This window comes from Amia ocellicauda, chromosome 4 (assembly GCF_036373705.1).
Source record: "Amia ocellicauda isolate fAmiCal2 chromosome 4, fAmiCal2.hap1, whole genome shotgun sequence".
Classification (NCBI taxonomy): domain Eukaryota; kingdom Metazoa; phylum Chordata; class Actinopteri; order Amiiformes; family Amiidae; genus Amia; species Amia ocellicauda.
In genome coordinates, this window is record NC_089853.1 from 36,759,956 (window position 1) to 36,784,939 (window position 24,984).

Sequence of the window (24,984 nt, forward strand, 5' to 3'; positions counted from 1 at the left end):
ATTAATCATATATATGTATTGTTTGGTTTATACTGACAGAGTTCTATATAATTATCTACCTACCTAACCTATGCAAGACATTTAGGTAACACTTAACATTAACAAGTCGTATTTTATGTGTATGTACTGAGTGTTACTTACTTACTTACAGTCTACTTAGTGTACATTTACACATAGTTACAATGCAGGTAATAAAGTCCTCAGTACTAGCACCATAAACAATTGCCAACATATTAAGTGTTCCCAATCATTATTATTGCACAGCATCATTACTTCTCTTGTTGGGTGTAACTTTCCCACTTTCCCAAAGGTCAAAGTAAAGTCCCACATAAGAACAATAAAACTCTATCCCCTAGAGACACATGAACTCATAATCTCATTTATGAAATCAAGATGCTCATGACGAATGCCCATATAACAGAAAACATTATTCTGTCAAAAGAAAATGAATGTCTCCAAACAGGATGTCCTTTGCTCACTAGAGTTGCTCTCCCTGCTGCAAGGTGGTGAAACGCAGTGTGTAGACTGTCCTCTAGGCAGTTTACACAGACATTACAAATCGTTCAGAAAACGCTTGCATTGATAGGGAGATGTTCAAGATGTTTCCTGTAGTGCTCCCATTTTGTATTCACTAGGACTTAACCCCCCCGAATAATGCCACCATGCCAAGACATTGAGATGGGAATGAATAGAGAATATGTTCTTCAAGTTAATTTACTGGAATGAAAACAAAACAGTTAAAGATTCCTCAAGCATATTCTGAACAAAGTGCTGATTTTTTTTTAATTACAAGGAGGCTTTTAAGACAACACCTTGCTATTCTCTATAAACCATGGAAGTTTGAATTCTTCACTTACAAACAAGCACAGCTGTTTAGAAAAGAGGAAGGACCTAAACAAAAGGAGGCTTGTAAAACTAAATATTTGTTTTCTCCAGTGCATGAGAATATTGTGACTTTAATCATATGTGTAAACCGCAAAAATGAGGCTTCTATCCATCTTGATATTTAACAAAAATACCGCCTCCCCCGCAGGAAAATAAATTAAATCTGCTCAAATTACACACTGACCTCACAAGTTAATAAAGTTGGAGGCAGAACTGAGCATGCCAATTGTTGGCTTGGTAACACATTGCCAAGTTTTAATGGGGTGGCACTGCGACACTTAAAAACGTCATGTGAACAAGCACAAAAGGTTTTTTCATAGTTGTCTGGCTGTCCAACAATAACATAAGGAGCAGGACTGAAACAAATACAGAACACCTCAAGGGGATAGGACAACAGCAAATAACTATTAAAACACTGAATGATGCAAACAGAATCAATATTCACGATGGAGGTGTTTGTCAAAGTTTCGGTTAAGGAATCTTAAGACTTTTCTGTGATGTGGCGAAACCATCTTTTCAAACAGTGGGGAACATTTTGGACATGAGAAACGTGGTATGCATAACCACTTGTAACTGAAGCTTTAGATTCATTCATTAAACATCTTATAAGTACAGTAAGGTATATTCAGGGTTGTTGAAGGAGGTAAACGATTTGGTCTTACTCCAGGAAATGGGCAGTTAGACCGGGAAATGAATAGCAGATGTTTCTATAGCCAATGGCCTCTGTTGTTTGGACCTGCAGTTTAATTTACGGCAGCATCTCATTGCTACTGTGGGACGAGCCCTGACCTGCTCAAATCCCTGGTGAGGTATATAAATCCATTTGGCTTTTATGCTCTTCTTTTCCCCCCACATTCCCTCTACCGTTCACAGCAAAACCAAACTGGCCAGGAATCAGCGTAGATCTCCTGAGCTGGGGAAGGACAGGCCTGATCGAACTCAGAGAGGGAAGAGCACTCTGCCAGGGAACACCTGCTGTGCTATATAATAGACGATGTCAGTGCCTAAGCAGGGGGGTGAGGTTTCTCTTTCCGCCCTCTGATTTTAATCTAAAAACATTGCTATTCTGGGACTTCCAACCTGTTCTTCACTTTGTCAATCCTGAGCATTTTCTTTAAACTACACAACCATTACTTGACCATTTCAATTCACTTTTATCGTGAAATCTCAGTGCTGTGGCAAGCAGGAGTCCTAGTTACCCTGTAGGACCAGCAACATATATATGTTTTAAGGTCATAAATATGTGACCTGGCATTTCAAATAAAATGTATTCATTTTTTGCTTATGTTTTATGCTTTGTGTTCGCACTGTGACTTTGAGAATTCAGAAGTTACAAAGATGATCCAAAACCATTAAGTAATATCTAAAGTGTTGTCTTGTTGCTAAAATCTTGGTTCCTTTAGAGGCAGCAAGAAATGTCACATAGATCACTAGTGACTATAAAACTATAAAACCCAAGTTATAGCCTTGCATTTACACACATACATGGTTGGTTTATGTGAGGATGAGTGCGTAAATTATACTATTAAAAATAGACTTTCGATCCTCCCCAGGGGCACACTGGGGGTTTCATGTTTCCACGTCACACAAAAGCTGACATGGAGTTCAGTATAACTGTGCCAGTGATATCTGTACCTTAAATATGAAACATCAGTGGTAATGGCTGCTATTGCTGCTAATTGGAAACCTCATCTAGGCTCTCCCTGTGGCCGTGTTGGGTTTCACTGGGCGCTCTGGTTCCCTCCCACATCAGACACACATGCTGCTCATATCTGTGGGTGCTGCCCTGCGATGTCCAATGTTTACACCTATGACTTATGCCGTGAGTCTGCCAGGTTAGGCTCCGGCTATCCGTGGTCCTGTAGTTCTTGAAATTGAATGGATGGATGGACATAATTTACATAACTTTGTCCACTGTCCAGCATGGCAGGGCACTGGTCTCAATGATAGGAAAATATTTATTAACCAGTACATTTTAATATGAACCAGAGCAGAGGTTGTAAATATATTATTATTATTATTATTATTATTATTATTATTATTATTAATAATAATAATAATAATAATAATTTGATCCAAAGGACCATAAATTAATATTTTTAATTATAGAGAATTACTAAGACTACCAATACCTATTAATAGGTATGGAAATTCAATCTTTACACTTTTCACAGATGTTATAAACCTACAAAGAAGCCATTAAGTCACACATCTGTTTAGCTGGTGCTGCACACCAGTGTATTTCCCTCACAATCACACAATTTCTAATCAATCTACACAGCAATACTCTACTGACCTCTACTGGGGCGGCTGAAATAGCACAGATTACATTCAACTACTGTACTTTAATTCTAGCACAGCATTAGACATATTCAACTTCATTTGGCTCACTAATGTTAAACTAAATTATGAGTGAAAACAAATTGCCTGGATTTCTTTAAGAACATGATGATATAAATTTAAAAAGAATGGAATAACAACTTTAAGTGTTTCAAAAACAACAAATAAATAAACAAGCAAAAAAAAAAAATACATATAAAAAAGCAGCTTACAGAAAAGTGTGCTTAAGATATAAAATGTCCCAAAAATAATATCACTTAATAACCTTACAAAGGACAGGAATTCTGGTATAAAACAAAGCCAAAAAATGACTATTTGTTCAATTTGTATAACTTCCTAATGGGTCTATTTACCAGAGAGCCCACTGAGGTGTCCCGAGCTTATGACCCCCCAGCCTCTACCCTGCTAACCTCCACCCCTGTGCCCAGAGAGACGCTGCCCCTACCTTGCACTGGCCAGCCACGCAGATGAAGGTGTCATTGTGGTCACATGGTGTCCCATCGATGACTGTGTCTGCCTGTCGCACGTAGAAGCGGTAGCCAATTGCCCGGCAATTCAGCTCACAGCGCTGGTCCCCCCGCACTACAGCACAACAACAAAGCAAACAAAGCGTCTGCGTCACAGGATGCAGATAGCACAGCAACATCCCTATCTCTACTCACCAGGCCTCTGCTCCAGTCTGATTAGCATCATGCAGGTCATTCTTTCAGGGTCTGCGCTCAGCACATATTCACTGGTATATAGTGGCCATCTCACTTTTTAACAAACAGGGGTCGTGTTTGTACAGGAGAGTCAGAATACAACACTGGCCTTTTCAACAATCACCTGCTGAATGCCTGGGCATTGAGATAAGTAAAAAGCTCTTTTAAAGCTTAGATGGAAGAATTTCTTATGAATACACACACTTGGAATTTTGAAATATAAACAAAATGAAGGAAAATAACTGTTTGCTATTAATACGGTAACAACTTATCTGGCAAACTCAGTTATATTAATCCCTACACATACATGTTCAGATTTAACAAGGGCAGCTGGACCAGAGGATAGAATAAAGCCTGACAGTAAAACAAATCTGCCAAACTTTGCAGGGGTGTGATGTTCTTCTCAACATAATTAGAAATGTTTTGGCATCAGGAATACTGTCGGTCTGCTTGCCTAAAAGTATGTGAATATATATTATTTTTCTTCCAAAATGTATTGCAAACTTTTGCTCCATGTCCAAATTTCGATTCCAGAGATCAACATGAAATGAAACAGGAAATCCATATGCATACTATTACATGTAATTTTTACTCTACTTTCAAAGCTTTTTAGAGTACTTGGATGAATAAAAATATTTGGCTGTAGTAAAGTAGAAAGAGGAGAAGATGGATAGTGAAACAGAAAACACCCTAGTGTATTACACAGAACTTGTGGAAATGGTAACTTTTGTTGTTGATCTGTTGTTAATTCAATTACTTTCGGGTCATAGGAAACCACTTTGTCATGATTTATAGGTAATCAATCAAATCCAATGTTTTACATTAAAATGAATAGCTTGCTTAAGATGAACTGACAATATTTTTAAAAAAGTCATCCTTCAGTTCTACTGTCTTCCTTTTAAATGGCCATCTTGTCCCTAAATTGTGTGCGACAAAGTAAAACATATAATCATTCATTACAAGGGATTCCCAGCATTGGTGACAACTGCGATTGATTTACCAAAAAATATATGTGAAACCACCACAAGAGGGTGCTCTAGTATTAGGTTCAAATCAAAATCATGGAGCCAATCTAGCAGAAATCTTAATCTACCCCATAACAAGGTCAAATGTTATCACTGCGTGATGCACTGAATATAATAAAAACAAAGTGTACAAGTCTAAGTGAACAAGGTTACTCATATTAAGAGATAAATATATGATCAAATATGTATACTGTCGATGTTTAATCTGCAGCGTTACGGAAGAATACCAACCACTTCAACCTTAAGTCTAGCTTGCAAAGTGGATATGATGTATAGGCTGTTTGTTCAACAGGTTTCCATTGATTTTGTTTACATTCATAGATTCCTGTCTGTTGTCAGCTTCTGCATGCAATGAAAAGCTTTCAAGACACAGTGCCCTCTCAGGTGGGTTTATCACCTCATTTACACATTTTCAAACAACAGAAAACAGTTTTCTCAGTCTCTGAAAGATGTCTCTGCCTTCAAATACAATTAATATGTATTCTAACCTTAGGAGAGCTGGTACATGATTAAGTCTACATCACAATAACTGTTTTTAATTATCCTTACTGCAGCACGGAACAGGAACTGTAACTTCCGTTCCTAGTGTGGCCTGTCCAGAGTGGCAGTTAATGATGTCTGGGGTAATAACTGGAGTCTACCAAAAGTGATGTGAAAGTCTTGCCACAGCAGGGGAGAAGAGGGAAGTAATTGAAGACTTATCTCACTGGCAGCTGAATGTTCGCCAGGTCAGGTTCTAATTTATCCCCCTTCATGAAATGCTTTCCCCTCACTGAACTGTTCAAGAAGACCAGCCTGCTATATTTGAGCATATATATTATGTGCCTAACACAGCGTACTCTAGGAAGGTAACCCCCCCATTGGAGGAGGACCCACTATATTGCAATTCTTTTCCAGGTCACGCCAGTAAAGCATCTTATTTCATCTTCCTATCTTTGTGGGCTTCTTCTAGGTATTTTCTCATCTCTTGGGGTCTATTCTATAGCTTCTTCGGTCCATCTTTGATCTGTTTTTCTTGCAATGTGTCCAGCCCACTGAAATTTTAACCGTTTCAATTATATTACATACTTTTTTCTATTTGCTTTTCTCTCCCTTTGTTTTATTCCAAATCTTTCCATTCTTCATGTTGTTTCCAATTTCTCTATCATTTTGCATTTGGTGACCGGTTTTCAGAGCCATAAGTAAGCACAGGTAGTATGCATGGATCAGTGATTTTTCACTTCAGGAAAATGGGATGGATAAGATTTGGAAGAAGTTCCACCCATTTTCACTCGTTTTGATTTCTTCAATAAGATCTCCATCTGCGTTAATTTGCTATCCAAGATAGACATAACCTTTGACTTCTTCATTTTTTTTTTTTTTTTAATCTACTTTGATCTAAATTGACCAGTTTTAACAAAGCTGTTGCACATGACTTTGGCCATAGTCCAGTTAATTTTGAGTTCAGGTTTGTTATTCGCATTTCTTAACATTTTAATCTGTAGGTCGTTTAGGTATTTTTTGCAATGAGAAATTATAATTTGGTGCTAAAATGGATGTTCTTGGAAGCAAAAGGCGAGACTCTACTCTGTGGCTAATCAATAACACACAAATGTGTAATGCATCATTACACTTTACTTTTACCTGGCTGATAATTGTAGTGAACCGCATTTCACTTTCCCTTGTTAGAGGCTTAACTAAAATATTGTTCATCTCCCATGACGTGGACAGTCCATCCAGTTTAATTCTGCAAATGTAAATATTTAGTTTTACTTTCACAATCTATTCTTTCTCGGTTTTGTCTCACAGCTTTGTACCACCGGTCTCAGTCTCTGCTACAGTAGTTTAGTCAACAACACGATACTCTAAACAGAACACCTGTGTTTACTACATTAAGAATGATACGATCCACCCACGTACTTAGAAACAAAGAACCACAGTGTCCTTTGCTTACAGGGACTAGCCTGTAGCTTCAATCTAGCGAGACGTATTCAAATCTCAGATCATTCTGGCTCGGAAGCAATAAGCTATTAGTGCAGCCCGGTTTGCTTGTCAGGGTTGAGGAAATGGTCATTTTCAGACGGCAATCTCCAACCCCCCACTAACTCTGTCCCCACCAGCCATAACAATATACTCTCACTATTCCTTGCTCTAGAGATCTGTGTGTTTGATCTCAAGTGTTTGATCTCCTGGACACAGCAGTTGTGCAGTCATCTCCAGGCTGATGAAGAAATATAATGAGGCAGGGATGGGGGAGGCAGTGTCTGGGGAGCAATAATGAGAAATAAAGCTCCATTTCAGTATATGCACCAGATTTGTTCTTTAGAAACCATTTAGGAAACAGCTGCATAATCTTCCGATAACTGCTTTTGGAATGAGATTTTGGTCACACTTTAAAATAAGGTGGTGTGATTCCTCATGAATTAATATATGAATACCACAGGATTAACACATTAATATGTCATGCACTTCACCTGAGTTCTGATGTTCCTCACGTGTATAACAAGGTTAATGTGCTCAGCATCATAACTCAGATGAGGTGTGTGAGGTATTGGTGTTCATGAGGAATCACAGCACCTTATTTCATTTTTTCTTACAGAGACATCATTATGTAGGCTGAATTATCTTAAAGCACTCACTTTGTCAAGGTTTTGATTTACCACAAAACACTGATATTTCTGATGCATTTCAGTCTAGAAATATTACATATATATGTATTTTTTCATTGTTTTGTTTTGTCATGGCAGCTAATTTCATCACATACCAGAAGAAACATTGGAATAGTTTACTTAAAGTTTAGTTTGTTACTATAGAAGCAGCAAAAATCACAAAAAATACATAAATCATAAAAACCTGTAACATTGCTTTTCTCTTCCAGATCTGTCATTTCTTGCAATGCCCAACTTAAGCTTTAGATGTATGAGTTTATAAATCAGAATATTGTAAATCAAAATAGCTGCTGGCACTTCCTTTTCATCAGCTGCTGAATAAGTTTGATTTAATAAGTACAGATCTGACATATAGAAAATAATTGGCTTAAAATAGCAGAAGGTAATATTAAATAGAATACCTTTTAAAAAAAACAATGTTCTCAAATGGACAGTCTGTAAATGATTACAGCAGGCAACTGTTCCTTCGGACTCATATTACCATAATATGGATAACTGTTGACTAAAAGCCATGGGGACAAATAGATTCCAAAACAGCAAAATATATAAGCTCAACAGTGAAAAGAGTTGGCGCCAATAGCTGGTTGCAAATGGTGCATAATCCTGATGAACTGTTATAAAGGGTTATGTTTTTCCATTATGTTTTTCTCTGCTGCTTAAGCAATCAATGCACTGCTACTATGATGACAATGACAGACCCCAAAACTTGCACAATTAAAACAGCATTATTCTTTTAGCTTAGAATGGAGCTTCATATCAGATCTGTTCTTTAAATATATAATAATAAAAGCTTGATGGTTGGTAGAGGGTAGAGATCAGTGTCAACATGTTTATCTCGCCTGTGCTGCAATAAGACCGAAGAGGTCCAGAAGAGATGCATATGCATTCATATTCACGCGAAAAGGGCCGAACTGCTTCTAAAAACGCAGAATGTGCTGATGAATTGGTAATGAGTCCATACAAATGTGAGAGTTTACTTCCTGTGTTTGGGTGTCGTGTGATTTTGAGGTTTAGAGATTAGACAGCAATTTTGCTTTTGGTTAAGGGGTGGAGGCTATGAAAAATAAACGTGAGAAATAAACAATGAGGCTTTTGAGTAGTTGATGTCTTCCCTGGGAGATAATGAAATTAGATCATTAAAATGACAATCGGCAGAAGACTGATTTCCTGTACTGGGGTCACATGGTTAGCATGTTACAGATCAGAATGATAGCTGCCTGTTGCTTAGCAGATTTCTCCTAGGGCTGCTAATTAGACCAATGCTTGTTAACGATTTGCTTTCTCTTTATAGTAAACAGATTTCATCATTATAATTGGATTTGTAAACAAGCAAGGGCTCTGATTCATAAAGACCATTTGTGAGAATTAACAAGATCCAAGATTTAGAAAAGTTTTGGAAATACCTTGAACAGTTTTAAATTTCAACATTCATAATTGCTTTAGAAACTTGTATTTTTTCATTCTTTTTTTTTTTTTTTCCTTATGAAGAGGAACTCGTTATGAACCATTCAGAACAAAGGGCACATTCACACAATCTCACTTAAGATGATGGCAAACAAATATGAATGGGTTGAGACTAAATTCATAAAATTAACAACAACAACAACAACAACAACAACAAAAAACAGATCAAATCTCTCACAGACTAATATTGTTTTGTCTGTCCTCCCCTAAAGCTTATATTCCCTATTCTCAGGCAAAAGCAAATCACTGTTCCTGAGACACACAGAAATAATTTAAAAGGTGTGTGGCTACAACCTGATGGCCTCATAGCACATGGCTACAATTACATCAAAATGGGGAACTCACAAGTTTTTTAAAACAAAAAATAATAGCACACATGCATAGCCATATTAATCAAATTAATCAAACCCAGATTGACCTTTCATCAACTGCAGACCTATAAAATATTTCACAAATGTGGGAGAATTTGAGGATTTGGAAGTGAGCTTCAAACTTTTTTTTTTTCTGTTACACTATTTTGGGGAAATAATAGAAGTAGAAAATATGATCAACCAAAAACTCTCAAACACAATATAAAAATCTAAATTAAACACATACTCATATATATTGTTTTAGTATTTTCTGCCAGTAAACACAAAAGGCTAACGTGTGACCTACATAACATGTGAGAAATGTATTTTGTGGCAACTGTACGTCACCCTTAGCATCTGCCAAATAAATAAATAAATAAATAAATAAATAAATAAGACAAAGTCTCTCCTGATCAAAACAATAGCTTTGCTCAGCTATTTGCTCAGTAGCAGGATTAATTAATAATACCATTTTAAAATATACCACAATGATAGGATAGAACAGAAAAATCACAAATTACTTTAGTTATAAACTCCTGCTAACACATGAGTACATATACACCAATCATTGTAGGAATTGTGCAAGTTACCATTTAACTGTCATTGATTAACCATTTCACTAGCAAATAGTGAATGTTTTACTGACATTTGACCTGACTTACTCCCACAAAACTTTCATCCCCATGGTTTCCATGGTGAGTTACCATAACTCCAAGCAACTAAAATAAATAGGAAGGATTGATTTTTTATAGCTACAAGGAAGGATCTTCTGAGAGTGAATCATCACCCTGACAGAACAAATAAAGGGAATTCATAAATAATAATAATAATAATAATAATAATAATAATAATAATAATAATACAGAAATGTATCTTATTTTTCCACAATGTCTCCTGTGTGAGAAGCAGCAAAACTATCCTAAACCATGTCAACCATTGGTTTTATTGTAGGTACTACACAAATATTCAACAAAACCCCTCACCTGCTTTACCTATTAAATACACAATCTTAACATACATCCAATACTTGTACAGCTTGTTAGTAGTTTTCTATGCGACTCGTATCATAGCGGGTTGTATGGTGGTTTGATGTTCTGTGTATTTCATTGGGTTGGGTTACTGAGGATCTGTACTCCAGTGTTCAGTGTTGAAAACACTTGGAGGCTTATTCATGCAAGTCTTCAGAAAACTGTAAGACATTAAAAATCCTCCCTTTGTGTGTGATAGCAGTTCAACTTCAAGTTAATTTGAATTTGTGTTAATAAAACTCAAACCTTACTGTGATGTTGTGTTGTGACTGTTGCTGGGTTACCTGCTCCAACTCCGGCCGTAAAGAATTCCAATATGGCTTAATAAAAGAAGATGGAAAAATACCAGAGTATTGAAGTCTGGTGTAATTCATAAAATATAAAAATAGAATTAAAAACATACCAAAAATAAAGGGTAGTATTGGGCAATAATGTGTACCAGCACATCTACTTGCATCCCGATCGTTTACATGTCAACTGCACATTTTACAGCCTAGCAAACGTCCTTTACAGTAATGATTTAGTCCACCAACATATTTAAGTTGTCCACCGTATTTGGTGTTAAACAGAAGTCAGATCTGTACCTTCTACCTATGACCCAGAGTAAGACAACTCGTCATACTAGGGGAGCTCCACTGCAGTCTTTTAAATACACCTGGTTTAGGTTGCAGAAGAAATCTCCATTAATCAAATGTTTTGCTTTACTACACCAGTTTAATACTTCTCTCATGTGCGAAGGATTCAGTGCAAAGGAGACCTATAAACCTTTCAGGACTGCAGGGCTCCAGGACTTGCACTGGACGCAGAGAAAGCCCAAGTACGGCCTATTAATATCAGATTCTGTCAACAGAATCTTAGTTTTGGTGAACAACAGTCTGAAATGGACTAATTGCATGTTGTTTTTGAAAAGACTGATGTATTATATGCCTGTCATGAACTAGTACCATATGTTTACAAAAGCAGAATTAAAAGCAGCATTATACAGAAAATCAATTTTAAGAATATAAAATATTACAAAAGGTTAATATGTCAAGATTATTATACTGTCCAAACATTAGTAGTAATTAACATAACATTTGAAAAAGAAAAGAAATACAAAAAAATGAAGCTGAACATTTGGGAACATTGAAAAATAGACTGGATAGGATCCTTGGATCACTCAGTTATTAATGGATACCAAACGAGCACGATGGGTCGAATGGTCTCCTCTCGTTTGTAAACTTTCTTATGTTCTTATAGTTTCCACCACCCCCCCTTACTAATGTGCTGTCAACCTAAACTGGTTTATGGATTTTCAATGAAGTTACGTTCAAAACTAGAATGGATGTTTCTGAGTGACTTATTTTAAAAGATTCCAGCTGTCCACAGCAAATTCTTCCCACATGTGAGAAAAACTAAATTTAAAGAAGAAGAAAAAATGGCCATGGTGGTTTAACACATTAATGAGGAAATTAAGCAGAAGACAAAAAATCTTTTTTGTGAGTTGCACAAACAAAGTGGGCATTCTTTCTATTTTAAATGTGGGCATTGTGATTATTCTACTGGTTATTCTGGAAATACTTACAGATCATACCAAGATGTTCTCTCATGTCCCCCACGTAGTTGCGATTAACGCAGGAATGTTGGTCATAAAGATGTGGAGGCATTACAAATTTTGCCCACAGAAATCTGGGGCTCTCGGGACATATACAAATTCATCATTTAAGTGTTTAAAATTATACAATTTGTGTTTACTTTACTGTGGCCTGGATTAAATCAAAACTTCAACACATACGCCAATCGCGCATTACAAACCCAGTACTTTTTGGCAGCATTTTATTTACCCGATTCTTCTTGGTCCAAACCTACTGAAACCCACCATTGCTTTTAAATTTGTGATTGGCAAGTAGGTAAAAGATTTAAGCCAGGTTTGTGCTTTATCACCTTGTATGGTATAGTCTGAGGAAGAAATAGATCAATTCCAATCTCGCAGCATCTTCAACAATAGTTCATAAACAGAGCTATTCACTGTAGCTGAATGCTGTTTCCAAGCTCTTGAACACTTTCTAATCAAATACGCTCCGCACATCTGCTAAAGCTTAATTAATTAATGAAACGCCCAAATCATTCTCCAAACCAGCATGAGTAAAACTCTGACACCCCCTTTGAGACATTGGTGAGATAACGTCCTTTAAGGCACGTAAACACAATTGCTATGAAAGACAATGGTTAGAATTCACCAACAAGTGTCTTAAAAAAAGTAACAAAATTGATTACAGACGAAGGATGTGATAATCGAAACCATAACACTTTCAGCAAAACAAAAAGTTGTTCCTCCATTCAACCCAGGTAGAGGACTCTTGTTTAGAAAATAGTCACATGCACATTTGCATCACAGAAAGGTATGCACATCTTCAATCATACTGCCTAAGGGAGAAGAGGAAACATGTGGCATTTTTTCTTGCATTTTGTTATGTTGCCTAAATGAACACTAGTACTATTACCTGTTAAAAACGCATCAACTATAGCTATAGACTATAGAATGACAGACATACTGCCATATTATCAGAACATCCCCTACCAATGACTCTGGATTCAACCAAATAGATGTCCATGTAAACATTTATTTGAACCTTAGAGATACAAAGTAAATGTTAATGATGAACACATTATTGTATTTGTTTTAGACTTCTATAAAAACAAATGACAGGAGACAGATATTTTCTGTGCAACCACACTTAATGCTCAGAACAAACACATGTGACTTGTGGAGAAGCTGATAAATAAAAAGTCAAGACACAAGCTTTTCTAAATCCAGTTTGATTCCCCTGTACAGCTGGGAAATCACTTACCAGGGAAATACACTGAACAACATTTAGGAATACATTCTCTGGTGTCACCCTATATTCCTTATTTTTATTGGCATATTTTTATGCGATACCGAGATAATCGTGTTGCCCAATTTTCACCTCGACACCTTATTCCTTTCCCAGCCAAGACACAATATGGCCAAAGGGCTGTATATATTTCATATAAAAAGAATTATTAAATTGCACTACTTGGTACAAGCAAATTATTCTGTTTCTATTTTACTTCCTAACCTGAGATTTCCACTGGTATGCTTAATCTGGCTTTCATAATAGACTGTATAAAAATATTCCATATAAAAAGCAATTAGACCTGCAATACCAAGGCCAGAAGATCTGAACGACAGCTTCCATCATGCAGTATACAGACACACATTTACCCCACTCCCTGTGGTCATTAAGTCCCATCTCTACAGCTCAACCAATCTTACCCTCAGTGAACGGCTCCCATTCGTAGAGTCTGCCCATGAAGGGTTGGTTGTTGTACGAAGCACACTGTACTTCACGGATATTACGGCTGGTTGAGGGACAGACCTGCAGAGAAAAACACACACAATGTTAGACTCAAAGACAATGGTAAACCATGCTCACTAATCGAAATTAAGCATGCTTATCACCAATATACATTAAGTAGCAGTGAGAATAAGTGAAAAGGGTTAGCTGGATGCCAAATTTCTATTTCAATTTGGAAATAGAAAAAATATATATATTATGACAGACACAAATCAGGTTGGGCTGCTTTTAAAAATAATAATAATAATAATAATAATAATAATAATAATAATAATATTACTCATGTCTAACCAGGCATTGTGGTTGAAGCTGAACATTTGGGAATATTTAAAAATAGACTGGATAGTATCCTTGGATCACTTAGTTATTAATGGGCACCAAACGAGCACGATGGGTCGCATGTCCACCTCTCGTTTGTAAACTTACTTATGTTCTTCTTATACTCATTCAGTAACTAGCACTGGATTGACTATTTACCTAATTACTGCCTATAATATTGACTACCTAATATTGGGCTTTGTAATTAACAAGATGACTTTTGTTAGTCATGTGACTATATTATTATTATAATTTGTATACATACAAAATAGGAGACCTCCCTACACAAGTACATAGTGTGCACAAGTGTTGGCAAATTGGACCAATAAGCAGAAAAAAAAAAAAAAAAAACACCTTACATTTGCCTTAATTTTGTGCTAACAGTTAATCTCCCTTCGTCTCCACCAATAACAAAATATTCAGTGTTCCTCATATCTATTTGTTGCACAAAATATAATTCTCAATGTTTCTCACTGATTTGACAGTGAGGTTTTCTCTATTCACTGATGAAAAGAAGTGAAGCTCTGAAGAAGTGAACCAGGGTTTCAGCAATTAACAGTCACATAAAGTATAAAAGACTAGAGTCGAAAACCTGAAAACCGTTATAATTCCCAAGATTAAGAAGACAGTTTGGCAAGTAAGTAAGCAGGTTTAGTCTTAGGCAGAATTCCACTATAAGTGTGAATAAAACTGCATACTATATCATGCATTGTGCATGTTATTGAGGTTTTTTATTTTTAAGATCCCACTCCCCAATAAAATAAGACTGGCCGTCATGTAGTGGAAAAACAGAAGTATGCACAGACTGTAAAAGCAAAGGTAAGTCATACTGCATGGCATGACGTCAAATATATGCCAAGCTACACAAGGTCCTAAATACATTGATTTGCACATTTAGAGCGAGCAGAATATATATATTATAGCTTGGCTCACTGTCAGATACCTGAGGCAAGAAAAACTCAGATTTCCAGAACTATTAAATCGTCCGTTTCTGAAGTTTGATTATCAAAATTCCTTGAAAGTGAGTAAAGCCATCTCAGAAGGCCTTAACAAAATGCCAGCCTTTTTACGTGACTTTATGTTATTAATTAATTAACACATTAATTAAAACAACCTTGGGTATTGTAACTAATCTTAAAAGAATATGTTTGTACATAAAGGGAGAGTAAGCAAAGACAGAAATGCTTAAACAAGCATTAGACAAAGAAAACACTGAGATTAACTTTATTATACAAAGTTGTAAATTACGAATATTAATAAAACTCTGCCTGAGGCTAATGTTTATGTTTGCAAATTGGCTAAATCCCAGTTACAAAAATACGTTTAGTACAAACAGAAAGAAATACATAAAGACTGATCAGCAGATATGATAAATGAATGTGGATCTTTCTATTTATATGTTACTGAATAGCCAAATGTTGATTTATTCCTCTGTATTATGTAGTTTGCATTCCCACTGCATTGCATGCTATAAAGGCTGATTATATACTAAATGTTAGGTATCAGAATAAACTGTGAACAAACTGTAGCTGCAGTTTATCTGGTGATTCTCTGCCTCACTAATGGGATTAGGAACACCCAAGCCTCACAGTGGTGTTCATCAAAGAAGCAAGGGTCAAATCAGCAGTGAAACAAGATCTGGAGCAGATTCCCAACAGTGTGTAAAATGAGAGCTTTCAAAGCAGAACAATGCTGTACAACGTTTCCCTCTTGTACAGCAATCTCATTTACAAATCGTATGCAACACTCATTCCCTATACAATGTGCCACTCAGTGTCATTACAACTCCCTAGAACAAGCACAGCAATCTCCACAAATCCAAATCATGAGCGTATGTGCCCCATTTCACCTTGTGTAATACACCCTGATATACACTCACCTAAAGGATTATTAGGAACACCATACTAATACTGTGTTTGACCCCCTTTCGCCTTCAGAACTGCCTTAATTCTACATGGCATTGATTCAACAAGGTGCTGAAAGCATTCTTTAGAAATGTTGGCCCATATTGATAGGATAGCATCTTGCAGTTGATGGAGATTTGTGAGATGCACATCCAGGGCACAAAGCTCCCGTTCCACCACATCCCAAAGATGCTCTATTGGGTTGAGATCTGGTGACTGTGGGGGCCAGTTTAGTACAGTGAACTCATTGTCATGTTCAAGAAACCAATTTGAAATGATTCGACCTTTGTGACATGGTGCATTATCCTGCTGGAAGTAGCCATCAGAGGATGGGTACATGGTGGTCATAAAGGGATGGACATGGTCAGAAACAATGCTCAGGTAGGCCGTGGCATTTAAACGATGCCCAACTGGCACTAAGGGGCCTAAAGTGTGCCAAGAAAACATCCCCCACACCATTACACCACCACCACCAGCCTGCACAGTGGTAACAAGGCATGATGGATCCATGTTCTCATTCTGTTTACGCCAAATTCTGACTCTACCATCTGAATGTCTCAACAGAAATCGAGACTCATCAGACCAGGCAACATTTTTCCAGTCTTCAACTGTCCAATTTCGGTGAGCTTGTGCAAATTGTAGCCTCTTTTTCCTATTTGTAGTGGAGATGAGTGGTACCCGGTGGGGTCTTCTGCTGTTGTAGCCCATCCGCCTCAAGGTTGTACGTGTTGTGGCTTCACAAATGCTTTGCTGCATACCTCGGTTGTAACGAGTGCTTATTTCAGTCAAAGTTGCTCTTCTATCAGCTTGAATCAGTCGGCCCATTCTCCTCTGACCTCTAGCATCAACAAGGCATTTTTGCCCACAGGACTGCCGCATACTGGATGTTTTTCCCTTTTCACACCATTCTTTGTAAACCCTAGAAATGGTTGTGTGTGAAAATCCCAGTAACTGAGCAGATTGTGAAATACTCAGACCGGCCCGTCTGGCACCAACAACCATGCCACGCTCAAAATTGCTTAAATCACCTTTCTTTCCCATTCAGACATTCAGTTTGGAGTTCAGGAGATTGTCTTGACCAGGACCACACCCCTAAATGCATTGAAGCAACTGCCATGTGATTGGTTGGTTAGATAATTGCATTAATGAGAAATTGAACAGGTGTTCCTAATAATCCTTTAGGTGAGTGTACATGCTGTTGCTGACTTTGACTGACTGCACGATATGTAAGACTTTGAAGATGTACTTCTTTCTGTCTCTTTCTCAGATCAGAAGTATGAAACATGTGGCTGCGTTCTTCAGTAATGATCCCAGGATTCCCCCAGGACACTTTCTGGATTCAGAACTTTTTGTGTGAAATATGCTGTTTTCCCTGATTCTGCATGGTCAGCCTCAACAAGCCTCTGTTGGAAAATCAATACTTTTGACAACATTTTAGGTTCACAAAAACATTTGAAGTCTTTAATTTATTTTAGACTTGAATTTGCATTTTTGCTGGGGTGTGTAATTCCATGTACAGCCTCAGTCTCTTGTAGGCGGCACAGTCCCATCGGGTTGGAGTTTTGTTATGGCACTTGCGACCACAAACGACCCTTGTTAAAGCAAAAGACAATACAAACTACTTTGTGCATATTCCAGAACTGGAATAAGAAAGTTACTATTTACCTTGTGAACGCACACTGTACCATGTATTGCTGTGCATTAGCCAATTCATACAACCAGCGCAAGCAAGTGGCAGGATCAGGTGATGTAAAAGTGATCACTGCAGATTGCTGTTTGACTTTATAATATCTGCCATGAGGAAGACAAATCTGATGATTCCATAGTTTTTCCGATAACCAGGAGTTATGACACAACACATCTGAACAAACAGAGAGCATGGGAGTTTGGCATCCCCATTATTTGTAAAAAAAAAAAATTAATTGTAATACTATGATATTGAATTGATATGAAAGATTTGTATGTTATTGTCATCAGGTATACACACTCAACTGCTTGTTTTTCTGACATTTAATAACCCAATCTAATGTTTATTCCAGCTGTGGTTATATTAAGTCGGGCACAAACAAACAAACAAACACAAAAACACAAGTTGGAAACTTTTAAGATTGGTAAAAACCTCAACAACAAGCAGAATCACTGGCATAAAAGACAAACGTTTTTAGCCTCCATATTCTAATGGGAACCACAAGGGAACGATTAGTTGCCTCATATAAGTTGATTTGCAGGCTTTTCATATTTTTTCAAACAGTGTAAAAACAGAAGGAGGAAGAATATTTTTTAAATGATTTTACCATGAATAAAGCACACATGTATATTATGATGAAGGATTGTATAGAGAGGCCAGCTTCCTGTGACAGTCTGGTCCTTCAAACATTCCACACCCCCGTGCTAAATGGAATAAATAACCTTTCCCTGAATGTGAATGTGACCTTTTTCACATCTTTCAGATCACAACTTCCACTTGTAACATCTTTACCAATACTCCTGTTCCACAAGGGAGACCAGGTTGTCATGGATCGTTTTCTCTAGTTCTAGTACTCCTCTAGAATACTATCGCACAACCATCCCAGTGTAACCCACCCATTTTTCACCATTCAGTCTTATTAATCTGTCAGTGCAAATTGTACTTACAGGTCTCCACTACCCTGTAGAGCTCATACAATAGTATTTCCATTGGATGAGGGTGAGGTGACTGGGGAGGCTATGGAGCCATCAGTTTCAAAACAGGTTCTTTCTAATCAAAGTCATTTTGTTTTAGTGTGGCAGTGAGTTTTGAGTCCTTATGTTAAAGAAACGACCTCTTTATCACCATATCACCTTCCTGAAGGTACAGCATTACAGTTTCATTCCTACCCCACATAGACGTACCGTTTTGTTTTGTTTTTTCCCACGAATGGCTGTGTTTGGGGTGTGGAGATGCAACGTACTTACATTTGTGTTACATATCTTGTACTGCTTGTGGGCGCCCACACATGATATGGAGGCGGCCCCAAGGCTGGGAGGTCTGACCGGAGGAGGAAGGTGGACAGATGGCTCACTGTCAGGATAGATGCTCTGAGTTGGCTGGTAAATGGACGTCCTGCCCGGGTGAGTCCTGACCTGAGGCCCATGGTAGAAGTTATGTCCAGTGTCATAGTTGTGGTGCAGGTTTTGCTGTCTGTAGCTCTGGCCCTGACCCTGGCCCTGGCCCTGCCCTCTCCTACGGCCGTACACCTGGGAGGCTTGGCGCTGTCGGCGGGCACGGGGGGCAGGGATTGACTCCTGTCCAGTGTCAGTCTGCAGAGGTACAATGTAAGGAACCTTTCCATACCCAAAGTTTCCTGGAGTTATCCGTTTATCAGTATTCCCTCTGGAGAAATGGAGAAAGCAGTTCATAATAAAGTGATAGCATATGTGCAAATGAAGTAAAAAAAACTTAACACAGAGCAAAATTGAAGTTGTCTGGACACTGTGGTTGCGATACCTTTAATAACTTCAGAAACATTCCAGCTGGATTCTGCCAAAGTGAATGCCTGAGGGGCATCACATTTAGCAACAGGCCAAAAGTAGAATGGAGGTGAATTGATAGTAGTTCATTATAGCATCTTTAGAAATAGTCAAGTGACCTGTGAAATAGTTAGACTTGCGTAAAATAATTTTTTGGATGATAAGAGGAATGTTCAACAAAACAGAAAACAGAAAACTGGATTAAGGGCATGAGTTTTGGGGAGGTCTTCATTTAGGGCTCAAGACCAATGTGGTAAAGGCAATCAAACACCATGCATTTTAATCTTAGGTAATGGTATAGCTTTTTCAAAACTTTTGACAGGGAATCTGTAATAATATATATGAATTTGTATTATTTGTACTATTAAAAATAGGAGATTAACAGAGGAAATTTTCAGTTTAAAGTTTATGAAGGCAATGAGCCAAACAGGAGCTCTGACTTACTGACTTTAAATAATACAATAGGATGTTTAATAATTTTCTCTCCCTCTCTTTTTTTTTTGCAAGTAATGGTCCTCCAAATATCAGATGTACTATAAAATTCATATAAATAGTATCTTATCTGAAAGAACAAAATGTTTGGCTAATGTACAGTAAAGTATTTTTTTGTAAAATAATTTGTTTATGCTTATGATATTATTAAGTATGCATTACAAAAATGGTTCATCAATAAAAAAATAAAATAAATACAAAGTGTTTCGAGTTTCTTTTGCTTAAGGAATACAGAGTGGTGGGGCTCTTTCTAAGTCACTTAGTAATTTCCTTCACGGAGTTCCTTCTGTGAAAAGAACTGCACATTCTGGCTACAAAGCAAGCTTTGTGACTTGAAGTTATTAAATGATATCAAGATCATTTTTCAAAATATGATGTTGCATTCAGGGACACAATCTCTGGGACTTTTGCCAAAGAAAATGTTTCACATATTACATAAACTACAAGTATTGAAATGACATTGTCCTGATTTTTTTGACTGCAAGTGTTAGTTAGCCTTCTTTTCTGTTGAGTTGGTTTCACAAAACAACACCATTACTCAACTGTCATTCTTTTATTTTAAGCACCTTCAAAAGTGGCTCAGAGGAAGTGCACCACAAACAGACTGAGTTTCAAACTGAAACACTGGGTCTATTTTTAAAAGAAACTTTAAATAACTGGAATGGAGTCAAGAAGGTCTCTCCATTCTCTCCATTGTTATAAATGTAAGCAGGGCTGCTCAACATGCAGCATATTCAACCCATCCTGCTTAAAAATGGTCCTCAAATATACCCTGTTAGCATTTAACACAGTAACAATTCACTGAATAATTATTATTGCTCACCTCTGATGGCCCCAAATATTATTATTATTATTTGTAATATTATTATTATTATTATTATTATTATTAATAATACAATGAGAGTTAAGTAATGATGTTCTTACAAATACTAGTAATTATTTTGCATTTCCTAGTTTGCATCCATGATTCATAACAAAATATTGTATTTTAAATTATTCACAAAAAGGCAAACATGAAAAGCATGTTAATTCTGAGCTAAATTAGAGTAAATAATATTTTTCATAATTCTGTATTTCTCATTTCAAGAAAATAGTAATTTCCATGTTTCAATCATATGTATGCATTCATATATCTAATTCAATTGTTGTATATGACTAATCTTAACATAACAATAGCTTTGTACACTAAATCGTCAGAATAATCTTAACTGTTAAAACTGCTCAGTGCACAGATTAAGCCCTATAGTCCGTTATACTACATGGCAGTTAATAACTCCTTGCAGTAGTGACTGTTTCCTGTGCCTTTCAGACACTTTTGTATTATTTGTAACAGCAACACACTACACTATACATTTGTATTATTTGTATTAAAGTAAGAAAAGTGAATACATTGTAAAACAGTGGTAAATAATAATAATAAAATCAGACCCTGTAGTGGAATTGAAGGGTAAGACTAACTATCTCATGCCATACCTGCGGCCAAACCTTGAAGCCTGTGCCCTGCCCGCCCTCAGCTCGCCCGTGCCCTGGGGCAGGCTGCCGTTGGAGCGGTGTGGACGGCTACTGTCACGGTGCAGTGGCACAGAGGGCCTCAGGGCCGACACTACGCGGCCGGGGGGGAGCGGCTGGGGCTGCACTCTGTGAAGGTACCCTCCTGCAGGGGGGTTGTAGGCTGGCAGACAGGGCCGTGTCTGTGCCCTCACCCCTCCTCCACAGGAGCGTGAACATGCGGCCCATGGCCCCCAGGCCCCCCAGGTACCAGACGCATCCGGCTCCCTCTCAGCCGTGTCCTGCTGGGGCTCTATCCTCTGAGGGACCTGCAGGGGAACAGGAACAGGACCTTCTGTTATTATTAGATCTAAAGGAGGTTGCATCTTGCCAGCTTCTCAGAGCTAAGGCTATACATAGCTGATCCTCTTAACAAAATTGTTTGTGTTGGATGCCAGGTCTTTAGCAGTCTTCAATCCTCATCATTTTGTGTCAAATTATATATATATATATATATATATATACCCATGAATTCAAACACAAAGAAAATTCAGTAAGTCTTGAGTCTGACCTTTCAAATTCCATCCACTAACGGTCATGTCTAGAAATTGTTTCATTATCACACTTGTCATTTTTGTCTTGATTGTTCATATTCTGGGGGCACAATTAAAACTTGTAATTCACCAAAGATCTCTTCCAGATGTAGAACTTGTACTACTGGTAGTACGTTTTTTGTTTCTTACACTTTATGGTTTGTGCCTGATATGAGATGTTTAGTTTCAAAATATACAATACAATTTTCACGTGATTATTCTGCTTTTAAGATCTACATCAAAATAATCCATCCTGTTAAGTAAATGTCTTTAGCCTAATTCAACTGTTTTGTTTACCTATATTTGATTATGAATAGGGTGACTGAAGCTGTAGTGCTTATGTTAAAACTACTGAGGAAAAAGGGTAAAATTGAAAATGCTTTGTTTTGTTTACATAAACCAAATTGGCTGTATCATTGTGAATATTATTGTAAATGTTATTGTTATTGTTTTGCTTGGCATACAGTAAGATTGCACTTTCTATTTTTATTACATTCATTTGAAATTGTTGTCATGTTTAGCTAAAGACTAGACAAAATCAAAACTTTGACTTCACCAAAAATCACAAACTATAAACCTCTACCTATCACAGTTTAATTTAAGGTCAAAAGCCGCTTTCTACTACTTATAAATCATGTAACGATAGGTTACAAGATTGTAATTTGCAGTTCATGGGTGGATCAAAGTTTGATTTGGTCTAGCCGTAAGTCATGTTAAATTGTACCTATGTAGGCCAACATGTTTTACTAACTTAGACCTTTTTACTTATACCACACCTGTTTCGAGCAGATCCCTGTTTCTGATTTGTCCGTTTTGTTCTCAAGCAATGTTTTATGTCAGATTACATATACACCTTTCGCAAAATGGCACGGGAAAAGTTGGAAGCTGAGCAGCATCAAAAGGCTTCCTTGATCTGCTTCCATTTCAACACATATAACTTGAAAAGCATTTTATTGGCAATGAAAATTAGTTTATATTCATGTCGCCAAGATTTAAACTTACTTCAAATTAGTCTAGAGGCTGTTTGCCAGAGCTCAGAAGGATAACTTGTGTTACAGTTAGAAAAGAAAGACCAGTGTTCATTCATTCAGAATTATTGCTCTCGCAGGATGTAATGTACACAGCCTCGGTTAGTTATGATGTCCATGTAGACTGTGGAACATACTGGAGCTCAATGTCAAGGTGACCACTGAATGACCAAGGCAGAATTCAAACACTTTGGCCATTGTTAAACAATGTTTTAGGTCACAGACACTGGTTGGTATAAGTATTTAACATCCTTTTGCTGCGATCCATATAATAATGTTTTCCAAACTGGGAGTTTTTCTGTGTGCCTGAACATCTTTTGAGGGGCGGGTGAAAATAAAAACCTGCTAAGTTGGCATTAGTATTGGCTGCGTTCACATACGTGTTACAGTTGTGACAAATGAAACTGGTAAGGCTGAATTACAACAAACTGTTGTAATTCAGCCCAACCAAATTCAATTAGTCACTTAAAGCATGACCTTTGGCACAGCTGAAAGTCACATGCAAATGCAGCAAATGAGTCTCAAGTAAGTGAAGGAGTTCATCCAAAGCATGGCAGCCCTCCACGACAGCTCCCTGCCTTTGCTTTTTGCTGTAGCATAATTTGCTGAGGCTGCATTCCTTCCATTATTTAGTGTTGTTATGCAGATACATCACATAATGAATGTATCCAATGAAAACCTGTTGTTTCAGTTCAGCCCTCGATTCAGTCTAAGCTAGACAAATTTTGGATTTGTTTTATTTCTACTTGGCCCCTGCATTTCCTGCCATTGCTCTAATCTCTCACCATGACTGCATGATTCAACCCCATCCTTATCTCTGGATGGCTGCTGGTATAAAGACAAGCTCAAAGGTTGACAGAAACCTTCCAGACAATTCTCAGCGACTGTGTGAAAAGCTGCCTTTTATTTAGACTTTTTCCCAATGACAAAACATCTGAAAACATTCACTTATTTTCTTGCCTCACAGGCTCTACCTTGCACCACAGATAAGGTGGGTGGCTATTATACCTGAGAAACTGTGCCACTGCATACAAAACAGCCATTGACTGTATTGACGTGAGGTTCCTGGATTCAAAGATGAGGCAAATGACCTGGAGGACTGCCTCATCCAAGCTGAGAGCTCTACTTGTGTCCTGCAGGCCACTGAAATGTGACTCTGCTATCATCTCCTAGGGTCAGGGGCGGGTCAAACAGCTGGGCTGGGGTAACACATTTCCACAGCTGACAAAAATATCCTAGACTAAGAGGAATGCCCAGAGAAAAATATCATGATACGCCAGTTTTGCTCCTCCAGTGGCATCTCTTCTCTTCATCTGCTGTTGTGTCCATTCAGCTCTCCGGGACCCGACTGCGTGAAAGGAAAATGTGACAGCTGGCATCGGCCTGCATCTCTCTCTGCTGTTTAGGAAATCAGCCAGCTGCTGATACTTAGTGGTTTTCTCCTTGGTGTGAGCAAAACAGTAAACACGCTGTGTTAGGGCTTTCCTAGGTGCATTTTCTCAGACCAGCTGCTGTCTGCACTAAACCAGGACGTCCTGACTCACCACTAAAGCGATGCTATTAGAAATGGTCTTTCAATAGTCACCACAGGCACAAATAAAAGTAGTGGCTTACAGCTTTACTTTCTCTCAATTTCCCTAATCGATTAGGCAGGTAAGCTCAGGAAAGATGAATGATTCAGTGTCTCAGGCCAAGTCCTCGATCAAGGTTTAAAGGACGAGCTGAAGAAAAGCAGGAAGGTAGCCTCTTGTAATGGGACTGACTCCTTCCCAAATACATTACTTGTTCAAGTTTTAAGGGGGTCAAAGGGGTTCGATCCCTAATCCAAATGCCTGGGACAATCATAGTGAAGGCACATCACAGTATCAGTCC

General features: G+C 37.7%; 1 protein-coding gene across 1 annotated transcript in view; it reads right to left on the reverse strand.

The window, feature by feature from the left end:
- thsd4 (thrombospondin type 1 domain containing 4) overlaps positions 1–24,984 on the reverse strand; it is a 122,088-nt gene that overhangs the window by 81,314 nt on the left and 15,790 nt on the right. Inside the window, exons 4-7 of the mRNA XM_066702008.1 lie at positions 21,477–21,820; positions 18,957–19,374; positions 13,719–13,821; positions 3,671–3,807 (exon numbers count right to left, since the gene is read on the reverse strand). Of these exons, the coding sequence (XP_066558105.1) occupies positions 3,671–3,807; positions 13,719–13,821; positions 18,957–19,374; positions 21,477–21,820 (1,002 nt within the window). The remainder of the gene's footprint in view (positions 1–3,670; positions 3,808–13,718; positions 13,822–18,956; positions 19,375–21,476; positions 21,821–24,984) is intronic.